This window comes from Schistocerca americana, chromosome 5 (genome assembly GCF_021461395.2).
Source record: "Schistocerca americana isolate TAMUIC-IGC-003095 chromosome 5, iqSchAmer2.1, whole genome shotgun sequence".
NCBI classification, from domain to species: Eukaryota; Metazoa; Arthropoda; class Insecta; order Orthoptera; family Acrididae; genus Schistocerca; species Schistocerca americana.
In genome coordinates, this window is record NC_060123.1 from 146,257,823 (window position 1) to 146,283,002 (window position 25,180).

Below are 25,180 nucleotides of genomic sequence, written 5' to 3' on the forward strand. Positions count from 1 at the left end.
TATATCTCCGTTTCCAACCAATAGCTCAATACATAGTATCAATACTAGGAATAAGAACAATCTACACAAAGACCTAAATCACTTACCTTAGTCCAAACAGGGGTCCAATATTCAGGAACACACATTTTAAATAAATTGTCAGCAACCGTTAAAAACTTGGTTTCACATAAAGCACTGTTTAAACAGAGTTTGAAAGATAGGCAACTCCATGTACTCTCTACTCTATAGCTGAAAATCTTAATAGGGACTGTTGGACCAGCTGAAGTAAAAATGTCTGTCAGATTTCAGTTTTGACAGCACTTGTTCACAATTGTCAAGCTTAGGTATTTTGTGCATGATAAATTTATTAAAAGTGAATAACAATGTTTCTTTCTGACACTATATTTATTCTGTAAATATTACCAGTTCCAGTTTACTGTAATGTTTTTCACCTATTTTGAGAATCTCCTGACGAATGATTGTATTCAAATGTTTCATGTTTTTTATGTTATTCTTTGGGATGGTAAGTTCCTGTGGGACCAAACTGCTGAGGTCATCGGTCCCAAGGCTTAAACACTACTTTATCTAACTTAAACTAACTTACGCTAAGGACAACACACACACACACACACACACACACACACACACACACACACACACACACACATACCCGACGGAACACTCGAATCTTCGACGGCGGAAGCAGCGCAAACCGTGGCAAGGTACATTGCGCGACTAACGCGCGAGGATGTTCTTCTTTCTGACGAGAATTATATCATTGTTGTGTCTATGGAACGAAAACTGAATCTAATCTAATCTCTAATCATATTTGTTACGGGTAGCGTGATTTTTCAGTACACCTCTCAAAATACTTTCTCATACTGCCTTGCTTCAGGCTATAGATCTCAGGACTGAAAACGTCCTTTCTGAATCTTTCCTGCATGCATTGCCAGTATTTGGCAAGGAATGCTTTCTTGAACTCGTTAAATGTCTCACAATTTTCAGCTGCCTCAGTCACTGAATACGTATGCTGTGGCTAACTGAATCTTATCCTTTTCATTCATGATTGCAGCAATAGTCCTTCTAAACGCCTTTATGAAAACGACGTGGTGAGGGATTTCCTTTCTGGGTAGAAAACCTGGAACTGTCGATGTTTTAGAAGACTTTCCTTTAAAAATAATGTTGTCGTAGTTAGGACCACCCCCACTGAGTCAGTTGAACAGTCAGTGTACAGACTAGCTTGTCTGGTTCGTCAGCTCGGATCTTATTGTAAGGATTTGCCGTCCCACATAACTGACATGCATGAGTAGCCAAAGGAGATGCTTCCTGCAGAGCACTTGTGATTGCGGCTCCTTGGGACGCAGGTCAGCAGCTCCCTCTTTAATACAGGAGCAGTATTCGTAATTATAGGAGGTGTTATTCAATGATACCCACAATACCCAGGATTAACTATAAACAATACATGATTAAAAATTCAGTTCACAATTATATTCATTGGAGTAAACTTAACATTCTTCCCTCAACACTTTTTAATGTGTCCTAACTCGTTTTGGTTGTTCGTACCTGAAGCGCCTGATTAATGGATGCTTCTGGAGCCATTTATTGTGCAGCAGCAAGTCAGCATGTGATTCTGTGTCATGTTTTTCGTTAGTCAAAGTTTCTTTCTCATACAAGTGTCGATTAAAATCTACTACAAATCTCGTTCCCTGAGCTACAAGTCAGTCTTTAATTCTGCACTCTTGTTTGATTGCCAAATCATTCACTTGCTCAGACAGTGGCTTAACATTGCCTTATAATGAGTCGTGCGCAGATTTTAAAGTGCCGGAACCGGCCGTCAGCTGCTTGACTGCTGTGGGTAACTCCTTGTGAGCGTTTTTAAACTCTGATGCTTCTGGAGAAGAGAGCGAGTGCGAGATCAACGCGATCAACCAGCAGAAAGCCCAGTTATTCAACACGTCTTTTAACTCGGTTATCTCTTTGCGGATAGCACCAAAATTTTTAATGTTCTTTCGGTACCTGATCAAAATTGGTCTTTAACTGTTCAGATTGTTGTGTTGTTGTATTGATTTGCACGGTGTGTTGTGTTACCAAGTGCTGGAAACTATCACTGATCGTGGCTGTTAGTTTGTTAAGCAATTCCTTAAACTGGTCATGAGCTTCGGAATCCCCTCAGTAGACTCTGAATGCACATTTGATTCAATTTCTACATTGGCGGAACCTACGTGTTGCACTGTCAGATCGACAATATTGTTGCCATCAACATCGAAATCAGTTCCTACATTATCTATACTATCCATGTGTATCATCTTTCCAAATTTAGTCATAATACTGAGTAACAGACATTATTGAAATCATTTATCTCATAGAAAATCAAAAAATTAATTCTATGTAATAGAATTTAGCAGAATTACCTCAATGCAAAATGGTTGGATGGATGCCACTACATGAAACATCACACAGAAAATTTCCATCCAGTTCCTTTGTGCACTACATAATGTGGGCCATATCGCGTACGACTTTTCACAATAACGATATTTATGAATCGTGAACGGTTGCAAATAAAAAATCTGAAATATCTATACAAATGAATCATAAACAGCTTAAAGGAATGTCTGAAAAGTCGTAAAAACGCAAAATGTAGGCGTATAACAATGGTGTCCTTACCTTATTGTGATGCGTTGCAGCTTCCTTTGACAGTAAACTTTGAGGCAAATCCAACACAGATTTCATTTCTTTTATGATTTTTTTTCAGATCAGTATTTCTTGCTTCCATCCACACTCGGTAAACATTCATGCAACGGAAAAATAAAATTTGTTGTCACGCATAATGAAATTTTTTCGAGACCCACGTTGGGGCACATTTGAAACGTTCCTTCTCGTCTCTCTTAATTTTATTTCAATAAAAAAATTTCTCAGTAAGTAACAATAAGAAGGTGCTACGAATACTACAAATTTTGCATACTTCGAATATCTCTACGAGAAAGAGAAAGCTCCAGTGACAATAAATAAAAGTTAGTCCCTTTTTGGATAAAATGTTGTAAAAACCTGTATTATTATAAGTCTGCATTCATTTTTGTAACAATTCATCGTCAGAATTATATTATGAGGCTGTGGACATCAGATCATTGAGATGTTTGACGGTGTCCTTGTTCACTGGTAGTTGGCCGATGGCCTGACAAAATTCTTAAGAAAAAATGTACTCGAGAATAAGGAAACGATCGGCAAATAAATCTCAAGGTGGTTAGTGTCCGATCGTTATACCATCGAAACATCTCTCCCCCGTTTCCACTATTAATTATATTCATTACACAAAATGGTTCAAATGGCTCTGAGCATTATGGGACTTAACCTCTGAGGTCATCAGTCCCCTAGAACTCAGAACTACTTAAACCTAACTAACCTAAGGACATCACACACATCCATGCCCGAGGCAGGATTCGAACCTGCGACCGTAGCTGTCGCGCAGTTCCAGACTGCAGCGCCTAGGACCGCTCGGCCACTTCGGCCGGCTATTCATTACACAGGAGTCTGCCCCCGGTAGCTGAGTGGTCAGCGCGACAGAATGTCAAGCCTAAGGGCCTGGGCTCGATTCTCGGCTGGGTCGGAGATTTTCTCCGCTCAGGGACTGGGTGTTGTGTTGTCCTAATCATCATCATTTCATCCCCATCGACGCGCAAGTCGCCGAGGTGGCGTCAAATCGAAAGACTTGCACCCGGCGAACGGTCTACCCGACGGGAGGCTCTAGTCACACGACATTTACATTTTTATTACACAGGAAATGAAGAAAGTAAACTGTTTTTAAATACATACAATCTGTATTAAGATTATATTGTAATCTATTTCGATCTAGGAATAGGCAGCTACTCTTCTACGTAGTCGCCGTTCTGACTTAGACTTTTGTCATAGCGTTGTACCAACTTTTCAATAGCCTCATCATAGAAGGCAGCCGCCAGTGCTTTCCGCCAATTCTCCACGCTGGCCTACACCTCGTTGTCTGTGTCAAAATGTTGTCTTCAAAGACAGCGGTTCATGTGACCAGAGATGAAACTCAGGGGGAGACAATTGCGGACTGTATTGTGGGTAATCTCACATTTCCATTTGAAAACGATGCAGGAGCATCTTCATTGCCCCTGCAGAATGCGGCTGAGAATTGTCTTGAAGAAGAAACAGCACGACAGTTGTGTAATGTTAGCTGCATAGCTTCAGGGGAAATTTCTCACCAGGTCCTCGTACTTGGCGGCAGACACTATTTTCTAGACATCTTTACGCACTCACTGCGAGCTCAGAAACGAGAAGAGCGACGTGATGCTAACTGGGGTTATACTAGAGACACTACCCAACACATCTGTGCAAAGCTTTATCGGATTTTCATAGTCGTTTCCATTTCGCGACCGATCGGAGCTTACTTTCTGAACGCCCCTCGTAATATGAAGTAACTAGAAAAGTTTTCTGAGTGTAGCCTTTCACGGAGTTGAAATGTCAACGACAAACAGCCAGACTACATGAGAATAGGCCAACGGATTTGCTGCAGTGGTAATACCGGTTCCCATCGGATCACTAAAGTTAAGCGCTGATGGGCGACCATCCGGTTCGCAGAGCGCTATTGACAAGCGGAGTGCACTCAGCCCTTGTGAGGCAAACTGAGGAGCTACTTGATTGAGAAGTAGCGGCTCCGGTCTCCTACACTGACACACGGCCGGGAGAGCGGTATGCTCACCACATGCCCTTCCATATCCGCATCCAGTGACGCCTGTGGGCTGAGGATGACTCACCGGCCGGTCGTTACCGTTCGGCCTTCATGGCCTGTGCGGGCAGAGTTCAGTTTTTTTTAGGTGAGAACAGAACCTTAACGAACTGGTATTACAAAAGAATGTGAAGGTTACAGGGGTAGATGGGGTTTGTGATAAGGATTGATTGATAGGATGCGTTTAAAGGCGTTAAGGAATGGTTAATTTTTCTGGCGGAGGGAAGTGTTAAAAATCGTATAAAAAGACCAAGGCATGTCTACCCTAAGGAGGTTCAAACTGATATGTAGGTTGCGGTAGTTATCCAAAGACAAGGTAGACTGGCGTGCAGAGTCGCATCAGACAAGTCTTTGGACTGAAGACTACGACAACAAGAAGACACGTTTACAAGGGCGAAATTTTACGCAATACGTGCTCGCAGTGCTGTTTCCGTCAGCAAGGGGGCATTGTGACTGCAATACACGGCAATATCGCCATATCGCTCGGCAATATTGCTGATGAAAAGTAGTTTTCAATATGTTATTGCTGTATATCTGTGGTGAAGAACGTTTACTATGGCCAGGCCGTACTTTTCCTTGTCGCAGCATCAGTTCACGAGGCAAAGTTTCGAAAGTAGCTTGCTTACTTAAAAGACTTCGTATATTTGGAACCCGATTAATCTTTTTATCGGTAACTCTTTCCTTGTGGAAAACGGAAGAAGGGGAGCCACACTCACTTCCACTACTTCACTGTCGTGCATTTAACGACGATACTGCAGCCTGTGTAAACACTTATGGCTCTGGATGGCACAGTCGCAGACATTGCTGGGCAAATGTGATTGATAAGGTGACCGAAGATGTTGCTGCAGTTTGTGCACTGGCGATGTTGTAATGTACAATTTCCATGGGCCTTGTAAACGCACATATCATCTCAGATGCTAGCCAAAATACTGATGCTTGTATAAATTTCAAAAACAGAGAAAAAACTTGAGACTGAAATGAAAGTATGCCGCAGATTACGTCTGCATCTGTGCTCAGCAAACCATCTCTAGGTTCGTGGAGAAGGGCTCTAAGCTGTCTTCGCCAGTGTTCCAAACATGAAGGGTACGCAGAAAGACTGACTGTTGGTGAGTCTCGTCATAACGGCTCTCAATTCTCTGATTTTATAGCCGTGTTCTTTTCATGAGACGTATATGGGAGAAAGTAACATGTTGCCTGATTCGGTGTGGCACGTTCGCATTCGGAATTTTATCAAGAAAACTCTCTGTAACGGATCGTATATGCCTCTCCTGTAACGTCTGTAACGGCAGTTTGCTGAGCAAACTGTTAAGGGTATCTTGCTTGCTGAACAAACTTATTACGGTACGTGATTTTCTACTTCGAATCTGCTCTCTTCTATTAATCCTATCTGGTAAGCATCCCTCAAGAATCATTCGAACGAGTATTTTGTAAGCCGCTTCTTCCGTAGATGAGTAACACTTTTACGATTTCTCCAATCAGTCTTAGCCTGACTTCTGCTTTTTCAGCAGTTAGATTTATGTCACTGCATTTCAGGTCGCTCTGGACGCTTAGGCCCACATACGTTTGGTTGCTACCCACTTGTGTTTCGTTGTTACTGTTTCCAGTAATTTATCATAAACAGTGAGATCGAACAGTAATAAGCCTTTCCTCCTGTTTATGCGCATTATGTTCATTTACGCTCCTGGCCGTTAAAACTTCTGGTACTTCAGAGCTGGTAAGCTAAAAGCGACGTCAAATTAGCAAGAAATGTACCTGTCTGAAAATGCAAGTGATAAGCATTTCAGTGAAACACCACAAAGTGCGTGGGAGTAACAGCATCTACATTCAGTATGAAGGGTGTAATGAGCTTAAGTGCGGATACTTCTATTAATGACTGAGGACGGTTTGATGAAGTACGTTACATCAGTATTTACGTCATTTGTAACCTAATAATTCTGGCTGTTACAAATCATGTGTTTTTAGGTTGATAGTACCTTCAATTACAAATGGCAAGTGCAAGCCATTAATGTTTATTTTTCCGCTTGGCAGCAGCTCAGACCTAGAAATTTGGCTGGATCGACGCAGTCTACACTGCCAGGTGTCGTCCACTTATGGCTCATGTACGACCAGGCAGAAAACATCAGGTCGTATATTTTTGGTGTGTTTGTGAGAAGAACTGTTCGACGCAGAGAAAAAACAACCAACGCTCAGATGTGTGTACATATTAATGTATCCCATGTAAAAAAAATCTGCACTTATAGCAGTTTTACCTTGTATATAAGGAAAGACTACGCAGCAGGTTCCTCGGTCAGCAGTTCCATTTGAATGTCGTTTGTTCGTGAGACGATCGAGTTGTCTCGTGCAAGAAGGAGAAAAATCTACCAGCACCTGTAGAATTCGACAACCACATGATCGTCGTCTGCCAGTAGTGCCGTTTATCGTTCCAAGATATTGCTGCTCGCATTGGTCGAGCTTCCTGTAACTGTCATGTGAAGAGTTCAGGAAGACCATACTCAGTACCAAGCAGGAAGTCAATGGCCCCATGCAGCTAGCACCCGAGAGGTCTGACGTATTGTTTGGTATACCTTGAGTGAGGAAATAAACTTGTTTGCACAGAGGCAAGTATCCATATGAACAGCGCATTAAAGTCTACGACACAAAGCACTGACAGCATGGCAACCATTGTTTCAGCTTGTTTTGATGCAACAGCAGAGAGAAGTGTAATAGCAGTGGCGCACCCAATGACAACATGGATCACAGTGGCACGGCACGGTCTTTTCAGAAGAGTTGGAATTTTGCATACAGCATCACAATGAACACATCCGTATGAGAAGACTTCGAGGAGAACAAACGTTTCCAGGTTGCATTTGTCGTTGTCATGTGAGTCCAGTACCTGCTGTGGTGGTATGAGGTGTGCCATTGGCTGTACATCATCCATCACATCTCTAACCAACTGAGTGCATCTAGTCATGAGATGCTGAGCCACTGGCACGCCACGGCTCGCATGCCTCTACGATTGGTTGGTACAGAGTTTTAGCAATATGCAATGGAGTACCCGTATTTGTCATCCAAACTTGGCTCATCTCGATGTCTAATTAGGTTACACCCTTTCTTTCTACCAGATGTGGAATCTCTATGTACTAAATTTCGCACCCTTTGTATTTCCAAACCAACTGCGAATATATGAATACATTCATTCTACTATACTGTATACTCCGCACTGATGAGAATGACTATGAGGTGGCGCCTGATTGGTTGACAGTTAAGTGGGGGTACCTCAGGGTTCAGTGCTGCGACCATTGCTGTTTCTTACATGTATAAATGATGTGCTTTCTAATATATCAGATGATTCTAAAATATTTCTGTTTACTGATGACACTAGCGTGGTGGTGAGGAGTACTGACTGCAACATAGACAGCGTATGGTAGAGTTCAAGATGTAAATTCGTGGGTTATAGAAAACAAATCGATGTTAAATCAGAGAAAGACTCACTTTTTATAGTTTCTAATATACGATTCAACTATAATTGACGTTCTGACTACCCAGAAGAGGGATATGATTAGTGAGTCTGGGAAATCCAAATTCATAATGGATCAGATGGTAAACTATCATGGAAAGCCGATGATCAGGAACCGTGTTCGAAAATTAACACTGTTATGTTTAACATTAGAACAATATCTGCAATGAGTGATAGCCGACCATGGAAATTAGACTGCTTTGCGTATTTTCATTCTCTTGTGACGTACGGCATTATATTCTAGTTTAAGTCTTCCTACACAAAATGTGTTTTTTTTGTGCAGGAACGAGCCATATGTGTTGTAAGTTCACGAACCTCTTAATCAAATGGTTCAAATGGCTCTGAGCACTATGCGACTTAACTTCTGAGGTCATCAGTCGCCTAGAACTTAGAACTAATTAAACCTAACTAATCTAAGGACAACACACACATCCATGCCCGAGGCAGGATTCGAACCTGCGACCGAAGCGGTCGCTCGGTTCCAGACTGTAGCGCCCAGAACCGCACGGCCACTCCGGCCGGCTACCTCTTAATCCTCCGCTATTCAGTTGTCTGGTAATTCTGACACTGTTCTGTCTCTATGAACTTTTTCACAAGAATTAGCAGCTTTCACTCATTTAACACCAGTCAGAAATCCAGTCTGCAATTGGATCGTATCTCCTTGACCCTCATGCAGGAAACCATACAGTATTCTGCTGCATCCATTTTCAGCAAATTGCCACAACAACAAAAAATCTTAGAGGTAATTCTGCCGTTGAAGAATTATCTCGGGGCTCACTCCTCTATTCCGTCAGGGAGTTCCTGGAAAATATTTCTACGTTATATTACTGGTTACGCTAATACAGAGGGTGTTTCAGGTGCCCCTACCCATGGGTTTTATGCAGCCTGCAGCGCATTCAAAAGCCACGCAAGAGATTCATATTCTCTCACATGATATGCGAAAACTATTAGTCCTACAGAAAAAAATGAACAGGACCTTATTTGTAGGAAATTCAGTGTACTTAAATTTCGTACTATGATACGTTTCCGCTAGAAGCCGTAGTTTCCGAATTGTTGTTGTTGCGGTCTTCAATCCTGAGACTGGTATGATGCATCTCTCTATGCTACTCTATCCTGTGTAAGCTTCTTCATCTCTCAGTACCTACTGCAACCTACAACCTTCTGAATCTGCTTAGTGTATTCATCTCTTGGTCTCCCTCTACGATTTTTTCCCTCCACGCTGCCCTCCAGTGGTAAATTGGTGATCCCTTGATGCCTCAGAACATGTCCTACCAACTGATCCCTTCTTCTAGTCAAGTTGTGTCACAAACATTTCTCCCCAATCCTATTCAATACTTCCTCATTACTTATGTGATCTACCCATCTAATCTTCAGAATTCTTATGTAGCACCACATTTCGAAAGCTTCTATTCTCTTCTTGTCCAAACTATTTATCGTCCATGTTTCACTTCCATACATGGCTACACTCCATACAAATACTTTCAGAAACGACTTCCTGACACTTAAATCTATACTCGATGTTAACAAATTTCTCTTCTTCAGAAACGCTTTCCTTGCCATTACCAGTCTACATTTTATATCCTCTCTACTTCGACCATCATCAGTTATTTTGTTCCCCAAATAGCAAAACTCCTTTACTACTTTAAGTGATTCATTTCCTAATTAATTCCCTCAGCATCACCCGATTTAATTAGACTACATTCCATTATCCTCGTTTTGGTTTTGTTGATGTTCATTTTACATCCTCCTTTCAAGACACTGTCCATTCCGTTCAACTGCTCTTCAAAGTCCTTTGCTGTCTCTGACAGAATTACAATGTCATCGGCGAACCTGAATGTTTTTATTTCTTCTCCATGGATTTTAATAACTACTCCGAATTTTTCTTTTGTTTACTGCTTGCTCAATAAACAGATTGAATAACATCGGGGAGAGGCTACAACCCTGTCTCATTCCCTTCCCAACCACTGCTTCCCTTTCATGTCTCTCGACTCTTATAACTGCCATCTGGTTTCTGTACAAATTGTAAATAGCCTTTCGCTCCCTGTATTTGACCCCTGTCACCTTTATAATTTGAAAGAGAGTATTCCAGTCAACATTGTCAAAAGCTTTCTCGAAGTCTACAAATGCTAGAAATGTAGGTTTGCCTTTTCTTAAACCAGCTTCTAAGATAAGTCGTAGGGTCAGTATTGCCTCACGTGTTCCCATATTTCTACGGAATCCAGACTGATCTTCCCCGAGTTCGGTTCCTACCAGTTTTTCCATTCGTCTCTAAAGAACTCGCGTTAGTATTTTGCAGCTGTGGCTTATTAAACTGATAGTTCGGTAATTTTCACATCTGTCAACGCCTGCTTTCTTTGGGATTGGAATTATTATATTCTTCTTGAAGTCTGAGGGTATTTTGCCTGTCTCTTACATTTTGCTCACCATATGGTAGAGTTTTGTCAGGACTGGCTCTCCCAAGGCTGTAAGTAGTTCTAATGGAATGTTGTCTACTCCTGGGGCCTTGTTTCGACTCAGGTCTTTCAGTGCCCTGTCAAACTCTTCACGCAGTAACATATCACCCATTTCATCTTCATCTACATCATCTTCCCTTTCTATAACATTGCCCTCAAATACATCGCCCTTGTATAGTCCCTCTATACACTCATTCCACCTTTCTGCTTTCCCTTCCTTGCTTAGAACTGGGTTTCCATCTGAGCTCTTGATATTCACACAAATGGTTCTCTTTTGTTTCCGAATTATCCACGAAAAACGTAGGAAAGTCACCTCCAAATGTGTTTTTGTTGAAGAACCAGAAGACCACGGCCTCCATCGGAAATGTATCCCAGTACAAAATTAACCACATTAAATTTCCTACAAAAACTCCTATTCATTTTTTTTATAAGTCTAATAGTTTGAGTGTAGTGATAGAGAGAATATGATAGCCTCACACAGTTTTGAAGGTGTTGCGGGTTGCATAAAACCTACCGGTAGGGGCAGGTGAATCACCTTGTATAGTCAGCAGCTTGTCGCGACACAGGAGTCGTGCAAAATGTATTTTATTCGTTGTTAACTTTTATGATTTTAATTTGATGTAACCTGACTCGTTCCACGGCTACTGTCGTACGTAACTAGACGCGTAAGATAAGTAGAGAGAGACAAGTGGAACAGATGATGACGAGATGGTTGCTGGTGTTGTTGTTGCAGGAGACTACCTGAAGGACAAGTACGACGGCGCGACGGAGGTGCGCGTGACGCGGCGCGGCCGGCTGGCGGTGCGAGACCGGCGCTTCTCGCGGCCCACCTCGCACGACCTCGTCTACCTCGCGGAGTCGCCAGACTACTGCGAGCGCAACGACACGCTGCGGCTGCCCGGTCAGTGCAACCACTCACTCCAGCAACAGCCTCCCCCGTCTGGCACTCCAACCAGTATTCTTGCCTTGCACAGTTGTTTCAGCTGAACAATCCACGAGAAACTGCTCTTCCACTACTTCCCAAATGTAGTTTATAATTCTCTCCCTTACTTAATATCCATATATGTAACGAAGCAAAAATTACTATGTTGTACTTACTATTTTATAATATCAACAAGGTTTAAAAAATAATTTAGTAAGAGCACAAACATTATATTGCAGATGAAGTATTACATATCTTGCAATGTCGGTCTCAGTGTCTGAGCTGGCACCTTCTTTCCAAAATTAATCCATTGGCAGATTTTGTACAGGGTTGTTGAAATGACAAGTCGTTGGAAGATTATGGTGCTCTTACCTATTTTCTTCATTTACTTGTATATTGACACACAATTTATAACAACACTTTTCAGATGTTCAGGTTGGTCCATTGATCGTGACCGGGCCAAATGTCTCACGAAATAAGCGTCAAGCGAAAAAACTACAAAGAACGAAACTTGTCTAGCTTGAAGAGGGAAACCAGATGGCGCTATGGTTGGCCCACTAGATGGCGCAGCCACAGGTCAAACGGATATCAACTGCATTTTTTAAAATGGGAACCCCCATTATTTATTACATATTCGTGTAGTACGTAAAGAAATATGAATGTTTTAGTTGGACCACTTTTTTCGCTTTGTGATAGATGGCGCTGTAATAGTCACAAACATATCGCTCAATTTTGGACGAACAGTTGGTAACAGGTAGGTTTTTTAAATTAAAATACAGAACATAGGTACGTTTGAACATTTTATTTCGGTTGTTCCAATGTGATACATGTACCTTTGTGAACTTATCATTTCTGAGAACGCATGCTATTACAGCGTGATTACCTGTAAATACCATATTAATGCAATAAATGCTCAAAATGATGTCCGCTAACCTGAATGCATTTGGCAATACGTGTAACGACATTCCTCTCAACAGTGAGCAGTTCGCCTTCCGTAACGTTCGCACATGCATTGACAATGCGCTGATGCATGTTGTCAGGTGTTGTCGGTCGATCACGATAGCAAATATCCATCAACTTTCCCCACAGAAAGAAATCCGGGGTCGTCAGATCCAGTGAACGTGCGGGCCATGGTGTGGTGCTTCGACGACCAATCCACCTGTCATGAAATATGCTATTCAATTTCCTTTACAACCGCACGCGAGCTATGTGCCGGACATCCATCATGTTGGAAGTACATCGCCATTCTGTCATGCAGCGAAACATCTTGTAGTAACATCGGTAGAAATCAACATATATTGCACCATTTAGATTGCCGTCGATAAAATGGGGGCCAATTATCCTTCCTCCCATAATGCCGCACCATACATTAACCCGTCAAGGTCGCTGATCTTCCCCTTTTCGCAACCATCGTGGATTTTCCGTCGCCCAATAGTGCATATTATGCCGGTTTACGTTACCGCTGTTGGTGAATGACGCTTCGTCGGTAAATAGAACGCGTGCAAAAAATCTGTCATCGTCCCGTAATTTCTCTTGTGCCCAGTGGCAGAACTGTACACGACGTTGAAAGTCGTCGCCATTCGATTCCTGGTGCATAGAAATATGATACGGGTGCAATCGATGTTCATGTAGCATTCTCAACACCGACGTTTTTGAGATTCCCGATTCTCGCGCAGTTTGTCTGCTACTGATATGCGGATTAGCCGCGACAGCAGCTGAAACACCTACTTGGGCATCATCATTTGTTGCAGGTCGTGGTTGATGTTTCACTTGTGGCTGAACACTTCCTGTTTCCTTAAATAATGTAATTATCCGGCGAACGGTCCGGGCACGTGGTTGATGTCCAGGATACCGAGCAGCATACACAGCACACGCCCGTTGAGCATTTTGATCACAATAGCCATACATCAACACGATATCGAACTTTTCCGCAATTGGTAAACGGTCCATTTTACCACGGGTAATGTATCACGAAGCAAATACCGTCGGCACTGGCGGAATGTTACGTGATCCTACGTACTTATTGGTTTGTGGCTATTACAGCGCCATCTATCACAAAGCGGAAAAAGTGGTTCTTTACGTACTACACGAATATGTAATAAGAATGGGGGTTCCTATTTAAAGAAATGCAGTTGATATCCGTTTGACCTATGGCAGCGCCATCTAGCGGGCCAACCATAGCCGCATCTGGTTTCCCCCTTCAAGCTAGACGAGTTTTGTTCTTTGTAGTTTTTTCGTTTGACGCTTATTTCGTGAAATATTTGGCCCGGTCACGATCAATGGACCACCCTGTATGTTGTGAAACTCCCTTGAGCTCGACAAAGAAGATATTCGAACAGAGAACATCATGTGGCAAACTCAGTAGCTACAAAAATCACTCTGACGCGCTTGGTGCCAAAAAATCAGTACGACAGTCTTAAATGAAATCTGAAAAGATTTAATTTATATAATGTTTTCTGGATGAAATTATCTAAGTGAAAATTTATAGTCGTAATGGTTAAAAACAAAGGTTGCTATACTTGATAATATGAAAAATTGTAAAGAAGACACATTTTTGTTTGCATGGAGACTGAAGCATAACAATATTATGTTTACTGTAAATTTGTTTTTTAGATCATTTCAGCTGACAGTTGTGATTACTAATTTTCGTGTTACAATACCGATACTAAGAAATGAATCTACACTCATGCTCATAAATTAAGGATACTTGCAGAATGTGGTGCCACATAACGTGGTACCACACAAAACTGGCGCTAATAGCATAGGCACATAGGGAACACACACGACACAGATCTGTAAGTCCACAGTATTGGTGATAAATTGAGAAAACCGTCCCGAAACACATGTGCTACAAAACGCCACTGTTTCCTGCGCATGTACCCCGACATCAGTATGGGATATGATCACCATGCACATGTACACAGGCCACACAACGGTTTGGCATACTGTGGATCAGGTGGTCGAGCAGCTGCTGGGGTATAGCCTCCCATTCTTGCACCAGTGCCTGTCGGAGCTCGTGAAGTGTCGTAGGGGTTTGAAGACGTGCAGCGATATGTCGACCGAGAGTATCCCAGAGGTGCTCGATGGGGTCCAGGTCTGGAGAACAGGCAGGCCACTCCATTCGCCTGATATCTTCTGTTTCAAGGCACTCCTCCACGATGGCAGCTCGGTGGGGCCGTGCGTTATCATCCATCAGGAGGAAGGTGAGACCCCTGAAAAGGCTGGCATACTGGTGCAAAATGACATTCCGATACACCTGACTTGTTACAGTTCATCTGTCAAAGACATGCGGGGGTGTACGTACACCAATCATAATCCCACCCCACACCATCAAACCACGACCTCCATACAGGTCGCTTTCAAGGACATTAAGGTGTTGGTACCTAGTTCCTGGTTCGCGCCAGATGAAAACCCGACGAGAATCACTGTTCAGACTATATACCTGGACTCGTCCGTGAAAATAATCTGGACCGCTGCTCTAATGACCATGTACTGTGCTCTTGACACGAGGCTTTACGGGCTCTCCTGTGACCAGGGGTCAGTTGAATGCACCTTGTAGGTCTCCGGGCGATTAAACCATGTCTGTTCAGTCATCTGTAGACCGTGTGTCTGGAGACAACTGTTCCAGTGGCTGCGGTAAGGTCTCGAGCAAGGCTACCTGCAGTACTCCGTGGCCGTCTGCAGGCACTGATGGTGAGATATCGGTCTTCTTGTGGTGTTGTACACTGTGGACGTTCCGTACTGCAGCGCCTAGACACGTTTCCTGTCTGCTGGAATCGTTGCCATAATCTTGAGATCACACTTTGTGGCACACAGAGGGCCCGTGCTACGACCTCCTGTGTTTGACCAGCCTCCACTCGCCCTAGTATTCTACCCCTCATAACGTCATCAACATGTGTTCTCTAAGCCATTTTCAACACACAGTCACCATTAGCGTGTCTGAAAACGTCTGCACACATACTCGCTGCACCGTGCTGTGACATGCACCAACACACCTCTGCGTATGGGACTGCTGCAGCGCTACCATGCCACGACCGCAGGTCAAATGCACTGCATGGTCATACCCCGAGGTGATTTAAACCCGCAAACTGCCCACCAGAGCGTTGTTTCACCATGTATCAGCATTATCCTTAATTTATGAGAATGAGTGTATTCGAATACTAAAAAACTATTAACAGAAAAATTGATTTTAGGGAATCAAATACGTACAGAGATATCTTCAGATGAGATACATATAATTTAAGTAAGAAAATTAACCAAGTCTGGCCACAATTTACACCGAATCGAACATTCGGTGAACATACGGAAGTTTCGAGGAGGCAAGGTTCGTTACAAATTCCGGACTGATTCCAAAGTATGGGACAGTGTTCCACTTTGAAACACTTGTCAGACTTTCACCTCTAGCAAGCTCTGTAATAGAAGCTTAACGTGTTTTCTTATTTCATTTTTAAATGATGACATTCGCTTTTTATGTGCTGCAGTCACTTTCCAAAATTTCAAAAATTAATCCGGAAACGTAAAACTTTTCCAAATGTGGAAAGATTTTCCATGTTACAGCACGGTCATGTATGTAGGAACAATTATTCTGTTAAAGTTTGATAGTATTACAGTCAAGGAAATCTTGTGAATACTGTATTTAAAGATATATCTGTTACATTATTACTCCACTGCACACCAGTAATCTGTAAATGAAATGAAATTTAGTAGAAATATTATCAAAAAAGGGTTACAAGTTAAAAATACTTTTATATAGAAGATATTGAGAAGTTGAAAAGTAACACAAATTTCCATTTTACAGCCAGGTAAAATTGTTAAGGGTATACGCAATGCCCTATGTTTGAGCCACAATTTAGGAAAATTTTCTCATGACTTATTGGGACTATACTCTAGATTTTTTCACTCAACGCGGACATACGTATTGCTTTTCTACTGAATTAATCATTTTCGAAGAAGAAAGTTTTGCTTTTGAGATTTTTTTAATGTTAAAAGTTATACATTTCAAGAATTTTTCAAATCCCTTGATACAAAATAATTTCACGAGTCTTATGATTCAGATATGTTAGAAGTCCTTAAAGAACAACTCCTGATAGTTTCATCTTTCTATTGTAAATAGACTGGGAAAATGCACTCTCATACAAAAAAAATAAAATTCCGGGAAATGAGCATCAAACTTTTTATTTCAAAGAATCCCTGCTCCATGGCTAGTACCACCAGAATTGTCCAACAGCTTCGTTTTCATGCCTCTCCTATACTGTCTAATCATCTTTGAATAGATTTTTACTGCGTTATCTGAAGATCTGATCCGTTCCTTGTCCAAACAAAGCATAGCTACTGCAGTTCAGAATCCTGCACAGAGCCCAGCCTCCTGCAAAATTGTGCACGTCATTATATTGCCGTGACTGATTGATGAAACAGAGTCACAAATGACAGAGTGAACAGTGTTTATACTGACAATTGCAGTTTTAGGTAGTCTGTTGCAAAGCACATGTTTCACACATTCGTTTAGATTTGAGTCCAGCTGTGAAGGCATTTCTTAAATAGACCAATGTCTGCCTGGTCTCGGAATATTGGTTTTATTTCGTTCATTATGGCAATTGACAAATGATGAGAGCCATTGTATTGTTGTTTAGTTACCTTGCCTCTATCGTAATTGCACCAACTATCTTCTCCTTCAGGACATAGCCCATGTTGGGTATTCTCATCCATTTCCCCAAAAATCGATTTTCTCATCGAAAACCTCATTCCGCGTAGGCTTAAGACATTAAAGAAACTCAGTTCATTTGCATATATCACGTATACCATCGTAAAAAAAACATCGTTTCGTTTCAAGGTACAAGATGATGCACAACTCAAGAGTCATGACTAAACTGTCCACCAGTTATGTAGCTAATTTGAAAAATATGTAGAATTTTACTCACCACAAAACACTGTAACTATAGAATGAACAATACCTTCCAAATAGCTTTAATGTGTTGCACAGTGCTCAAATGTGTAGAACTAGAATTTTGACCAAGTGCTTCACAAAACACACACTCATGTCTCACAACAACAGAAAAGGCATAAAATGCCGAAAACTACTTATGGTCTTCTCTAGTGCACATTCCGCCATGTGATTCTGAAATCGGTTACTAGACTGAAACACCGACCAAAACATCATGCATTCCTAGGTACACTATTTTCAAGGTACAACACTCTCCCATATTCCTCATCTGCGCCTTAGATGCCTTACGATATAACTTCTTCTTGTCCGATTCATCCATTTCTTCTGCTGTTTCTTAATGCAGCTAAGCCACATATCGAGAACTGCAAGTATTCCAGTGTGTACGTTTCATATATTCTTTGTTATGTCTGGTGTATAGCTGTGACGTACAATGCAGTTGAAATCATGTGGTTCTGGAGGTGCTAGTCCAGTACAGATGGAGAGCTTCTGCAATGCTGTTTGAGTTTGGGGAGAATACCAAGCAGGTTGAGATGTAAATGGGAATTTGGATTAAGGAGTGGGGGTGATAGAGTAATCCGTGCATTTGTGCAAAGCCACTGCACCAGGGCAGTGTAGCGCATCTGCTCTGTGAGCAGCAGACCCGGATTCGAATTCCAGCCTTAGTACACTACAGGCCATTAAAATTGCTACACCAAGAAGAAATGCAGATGATAAACGGGTATTCATTGGACAAATATATTATACTAGAACTGATACGTGATTACATTTTCACGCAATTTGGGTGCATAGATCCTGAGAAATCAGTACACAGACCAACCACCTCTGCCCGTAATAACGGCCTTGATACGCTTGGGCATTGAGTCAAACAGAGCTTGGATGGCGTGTACAAGTACAACAGCCCACGCAGCTTCAACACGCTACCACAGTTCATCAAGAGTAGTGACTGGCGTATTGTGACGAGCCACTTGCTCGGCCACCATTGACCAGACGTTTTCAATTGGTGAGAGATCTGGAGAATGTGCTGGCCAGGACAGCAGTCGAACATTTTCTGTATCCAGAAAGGCCCGTACAGGACCTGAAACATGCGGTCGTGCATTATCCTGCTGAAATGTAGGGATTCGCATGGATCGAATGAAAGGTAGAGCCACGGGTCGTAACACATCTGAAATGTAACGTCCACTGTTCAACGTGCCGTCAGTGAGAACAAGAGATGACCGAAACGTGTAACCAATGGCACCCCATACCATCACGCTGGGTGATGACGAATACACGTTTCCAATGTGCGCTCACCGTCATGTCGCTAAACACGGATGCGACAATCATGATGCTGTAAACAGAACCTGGATTCGTCCGAAAAAATGACGTTCTGCCATTCGTGCACCCAGGTTCGTCGTTGAGTACACCATCGCAGGCACTCCTGTCTGTAATGGAGCGTCAAGGGTAACCGCAGCCATGGTCTCCGAGCTGATAGTCCATGCTGTTGCAAACCTCGTCGAACTGTTCGTGCAGATGGTTGTTGTCTTGCAAATGTCCCCATCTATTGACTCAGGGATCGAGACGTGGCTGTACGATCCGTTACAGCCATGCGGATAAGATGCAGTTGGGATCCAGCACGGCGTTCCGTATTACCCTCCTGAACCCTCCGATTCCATATTCTGCTAGCAGACATTGGATCTCGACAAACGCGAGCAGCAATGTCGCGATACGATAAACCGCAATCGCGATAGGCTACAATCCGACCTTTATCAAAGTCGGAAACGTGATAGTACGCATTTCTCCTCCTTACACGAGGCATCACAACAACGTTTCACCAGGCAACGCCGGTCAACTGCTGTTTGTGTATGAGAAATCGGTTGGAAACTTTCCTCATGTCGCCACGTTGTAGGTGTTGCCACCGGCGCCAACCTTGTGTGAATGCTCTGAAAAGCTAATCATTTGCATATCGCAGCATCTTCTTCCCGTCTGTTAAATTTCGGGTCGGTAACACGTCATCTTCGTGGTGTATAAATTTTAATGGCCAGTAGTGTACAATTCTTAATTCGTTGCTTCAGTCTGCATATGTACGTAATTTTTGTGTGTTTGCAAGTTCATGTCTGCAGTCCTTGATTCGCAGTAAAATATCACCCCACAGCACGCTGTTGGACGAGCCGTAAAAATATGGGGAGCAGCCTTAATAAAGAAGCAGAGTGTGTGATAATTTGTTTTCTGCATCTAAAGGGAAATCCACACTGGGATGGTGGAAAAATACAACTGGACGACGTCATATGGCAGTGATTAGGTGTTGCAGACACATTGTGGTCAAACGAACCTGATGATCGGCGCAGAGTGGCCGTGCGGTTCGGAGCGCCATGTCACGGATTGAGTGGCTCCTCCCGCCGGAGATTCGAATCCTCCCTCAGTCATGGGTGTGTGTGTGTGTGTGTGTGTGTGTGTGTGTGTGTGTGTGTGTGTGTGTGTGTGTGTGGTGTGTGTTGTTCTTAGGATAAGTTAGTTTAAGTAGTGTTTAAGTCTAGGGACCGATGACCTCAGCAGTTTGGTCCCTTAGGGATTCACACACATTTGAACATTTGAACCTGAATGACAAACGAAGTTGCTGGTCCTCTTGCTGTGAAGGACGGGCTATCGCAGGAGTAGTGGAGGCCCTCGTGCTCGAGCACCGGTGGTAGTGTAAAATGTAAAACTTAGCCAGCGAGCAGTTGTCAACTTTTCGCACTACGTTATGAACACGACGGGAAATGTTCACTTATTGAGTGCGCAGCATTTCCATTGGGTCATTCTGTTGGTAATGGTTCGCGAACAGGTCGAATCATCAGTCGCCTGTGAGTAGCGGATCGCATTGCTCGTTCACCAACGATAGCGTATTGCCAACAGCAGCAGGCAACGGTAGAGGCGCCGACACGGTTAAGTACACTTCAGTCATTATGACAACGGTCTCTGCCCGCTGGGTTCCACGACTGTCCATGCTAATCTGAGGCAGCAGCGAAAACGTTGCAGCCGTGTCAGGTCGGTCCAGATGATTTCTTTAGCCGCCTAATAATCGTTAATGAGTGCTGGGTGTATCGTAATGAACCCGAGACAAACGAACAAAGCAAGCAGTGCAGACATTTGGATTCACCACCGCCCTATTATCATCGGGCAAGGTGACTCTGGACTTTTTTTGGGATTCCCACGGAAGGGTGCTAACTGATTACTCTTGTAAGTTTCAGACCATTATATGAGCATACTACCGAAATCTCCTGACGATGTTACGAATGGTTATTAAGACGAAGCGACGTTGGGGGCTGTCCGAGGTGGTGTTCTTGTTCCACGGCGGCGCCGATTTCATTCTGCTTTTCTGGGTCATCAAATTTTGCCTCATTACCTTATCCTCGTGACATGCCAACAAGCAACTTCACGCTTTATCCTCGGATGAAGAAAATTGTGACTGGCAGATATTTCCATAATGATGACGAAGTGATTTTCAAAGTAGAACGTTTCCTAAACTGTCAAAATGCAGACTTCCACAGCCAAAGTCTCCTCTAAACGGCGTCTCATTGAAGAGTGACTATGCAGAGAAGGTGTGACACCATTACCCAGGCCGCAGCTTGATTTTTTGGAGGTGATAATTATAACTGTGTGACTTCCCCTCGTATATAAGAACGCTAGAAGGAATTAAATACGCACTTTTTGCACCACCACATATAATGCTTTTGAGGGAACAACGAAAACTTCCGATAATTGTCAGTCTCGATATTCCAGTACACAGATGGGTCCAAAAAAATTTATCCACTGTTTAAAAGTCCGTAACTGGCAAACTAATTGACGGAGTTGTCTCATCTTTGGCTGTGTAATAGTTTGTAGTTCCGGCAATTGCCACACAAGCGTCGTATTGCGTTGTTTTGTTTTGTCAGATGACAGTCGCCAGATAGTCAGCGTTTTGTTCTTAGTTGCACCTAGTTACTCGAGTAAACATGGCTGGCGGATGGCTTACATTCGATGAAAGGAAGTCAGTTTTGAAGTGGTATTTTAAGTACGAAAACATTAATGAGGTTCAACGGCAATGGCGAAATGAGTACCAAACACAGCCACCGACACCTTTAACGATTCGTCGCATTCGAGACAAATTTGAAGCCGAAGGCTGTGTTAAAGATGTACACAAACAACGATCTGGACGACCTGTAACAGTAACAAGTCCAGCTAACTCCCGTCGTGTGTTACAACTATTCACTCGCTCACCACAGAAGCCTGTGAGACAGTGTGCCCGTGAAACTGGAGTAAGTCGCTCAAGTGTTTGGTGAATTTTGAAGACAGCAAAGTGGAAGTGCTACATCTCACGATTGCTACACGCATTGAATGAGGACGACCCAGATCGTAGAATGGAGTGCTGCCAGTGGTTTTCTAACATGGTGCTCAACGATGAAGAGATTGCAGAGATGATTGTGTGGTCTAATGAGGCGCAGTTCAATGGTACAGTAATTCGCCATAACTGCATCTACTGGGCCGCCGAAAATCCTAACGTCCATGTAGACAAAGCCGTGAATTTGCCAGGAGTAAATGTGTGGTGTGGGTTGTCATACCGGGGCTTGATGGGCCATTCTTCTTTGACGGCACAGTTACCGGTGAGGGGTACCTTCAGAAGCTGCAGACATCCATTTTACCTGCCATCCGAGACTTGTATGGAGACGGAAGAGTTTACTTTCAACAAGATGGTGCCCCAGCCCACTACCAAAATCGTGTTAGGGCGTATTTCGACGAAAATCTACCGGGAAGATGGATAGGCTGTAGAGGTGCTATGGAGTATCCACCACGTTCCCCAGACCTAACTCCTCTGGACTTTTACCTGTGGGGAACGCTAAAGGACGTCGTTTATCGACAAAAGCCACGCACATTGGATGAACTTCGAGAATCCATCGTACATTCATCGTACATCCAACTGAACACGTTGCAGTCAGTAGTTCGTGCTGCAGTTCGGCGGCATCGTTTGTGTGTGGAAGTTAATGGTGACCATTTCGAACACCTACAGTGATATCATTAAGTTGGACTTTAAGCTACACTTTCACCAAAAATGAGACAACTCCGTCAATTAGTTTGCAAGTTATGGACTATTAAACAATGGATACATTTTTTTGGACCCCTCTTTATGTTTCAGATTTCTTAAGCATTTCCGTTACGCTCACACGTTTGTTTACATAGAACTATAAGAGATTTTTTGCAAATGACTTTTCTGCTGTATTCAGACATTTCAGCGTGTGGTGTACCGTGCTGTGAGCTTCAGCTTACCAATAATGTTGTGGGAGTGTGTAACGGAATAGCTTTTTAATTAATTTGTTGTTGGTAAAATAGATAACTTGTTAACGATAACATCGACGTTTTTGATATTGTGATTAAGCTTACTGTATAAGTACAGGGCTATTGTACAAGATTTATTCGTTTTCAAAGTTCCATATTTTACAAAATATTAGATGTAAAAATTCGACTGATGCATGAATCGGACGAGCCGGCCGAAGTGGCCGCGCGGTTCTGGCGCTGCAGTCTGGAACCGCGAGACCGCTACGGTCGCAGGTTCGAATCCTGCCTCGGGCATGGATGTATGTGATGTCCTTAGGTTAGTTAGGTTTAACTAGTTCTGAGTTCTAGGGGACTAATGACCTCAGCAGTTGAGTCCCATAGTGCTCAGAGCCATTTGAACCATGAATCGGACGGTAAACTCGGAGAGTCTGTGTTTCCGCCAGTTGCCGCTGTGAGTGCAGTGCCTTGGCAGAGTGGAACCGAAGAAAGAAGAAAGTTCTGTTGTGTTTGAATATGCGAGATGTTTATGTGTTATAACGGTGCAGCGTGCATTCAGAAGGAACTGGAGAAAAGAACCGCCACGTGAACAGAGCATTGTGTGTTGGTATCGACAATTTAGAGGCCCTTTGTAAACAGGAAAGAACCGAGTGACCGAATGTGGGACCAAATGTGCTAAATGCAACCGTGGAGCGGATGGCGGAAAGTTTCGTACGCAATCCAAAAAAATCAACGACACAGGTCAGCCACGAGTTAGGAATACCGCAGCAAACTGCATAGAAGATTTTGCGCCGGTGGTTACATTGCAAACCGAACAGTCGGCAGCTCGTGCAATAATTAAAACGGGGAGATTATGGCCGGCGCCTCCCATGTTGCATCACCATCGTGGAAGCACCTGAGGACGAACATTTCGCCTTCAAGTTGATGTTCAGCGATGAAGCAACCTTCAGTCCGTTCAGAAACGCTAATCGCCACAATGTCAGAGTGTGTGGCACTGGACAACCTCATGAAACTCTGGTGCACCAACAAGATTCGTCGAAGGTCAGTGTTTTCTGTGCAGTGTCATAGACGAAGCTGTTTGGGCAGTTTGTGAGCAGACTGTGACAACTGCGTCGTACCTGGATACGTTACAGCTGTGGTCGTTTCTACAACTGACTGCTGATTCCGAGAGTTCTATCTTCCAACAAGACGGAGCGACCCCTCGTTGAAGCATTGATTTTCTTCGCTACCTGAATGACGAACTTCTGCATCGCTGGATTAGACGCACTGGTGAAGATGATGTGGCTCTGTTCCCTTGGGTCTCCAGGTCGCCTGATATAACGCCTTGTGACTTCCTCCTTTGGGGATACATTAAGGACCGTGTTTAGGCAACCCTACTTCCAAGAACATTGGATCAGCCCAGAGAACCCATCAGTCCTATTGTGATAACCACTGATGGGATGTTGCTACACAAGGTATGAAGGAACTTGACTCTCGCTAGCACATGTTTCGTGGGACCAGAGGGCCAATGAGAGAATATTTTTAGAGTGAAAAATGCTAACTTGAGGACTTCATGGCTCTATTCATGCATCAAAAATATTTGTACATACAATACTTTGGAAAACATTTAGCTTCGAAGAAGAATGAATCATTTATACTAGCCTTGTATTTTTCACTAGCGGTTTATCACATTATTCATTGTTACGGAAAAAATGGGTTGCAACAATCCAACTTGTACACATCTGTTCTCTTCCTGAGAGAAGAATAATTCGTTTCAAAGAAAAGGGTGTCAATCAACCACTAATGTAAGTTTTTTTTCCGCTTCTCTTTCCCATAACTGGAACACCTTTCCTTTGGAGGAAGTGTGCAGTAGGCTGACCGCAGCTACGGGGTTCGCCGTTGGCCTTGCCTTTTCCGTTAGTTGTGATACATTTTCTCTGGAAGAAGTGTACAGCTGCAAACAACATCGGACAGAGTAACTATCAAGCAGTGGATGAATGATGTTGACATAATAATGATCTCTACAAGATTTCGATATTAGTGCTTGAAAATGGTGCAGTTCATTGAGGAGGGCGATGATTAGCACCTTTTGCAGTAGCAAGTCGTGTTACCTAAACTGTTGTCATGCATGCAAGGTGTGTCCAGAAGCACGAGCCAGTCGTAAAATAGACGATAAGATTTCATGATATTTAGAGAAATTAGAGCGAAGGGTCGTTACTATAATACGAAAGAGCCTTAATTTATGAAACCATTTTGCCTTTCTTCGTTCCTTCCATCACTTGTGACAATTTCTATACTCATCTAATTCAATAGCTTCCCAATGATAGTGTTATTACTACAAGTTAGTTGTGATCGTGATTTGGAGCTCTATTATCATTATATAAATCGGCATCATACTGAA

At 43.0% G+C, this 25,180-nt stretch overlaps 1 protein-coding gene across 1 annotated transcript in view; it reads left to right on the forward strand.

The window, feature by feature from the left end:
• Positions 1-11,659, forward strand: part of LOC124616246 (protein Wnt-5b-like) — a gene marked incomplete at its 5' end in the record, with an annotated part of 263,536 nt that extends 251,877 nt beyond the window's left edge. The window contains one exon of the mRNA XM_047144549.1: positions 11,406-11,659. Coding sequence (XP_047000505.1) covers positions 11,406-11,659 — 254 coding nt within the window. The remainder of the gene's footprint in view (positions 1-11,405) is intronic.
• Positions 11,660-25,180: the final 13,521 nt, after the last annotated feature.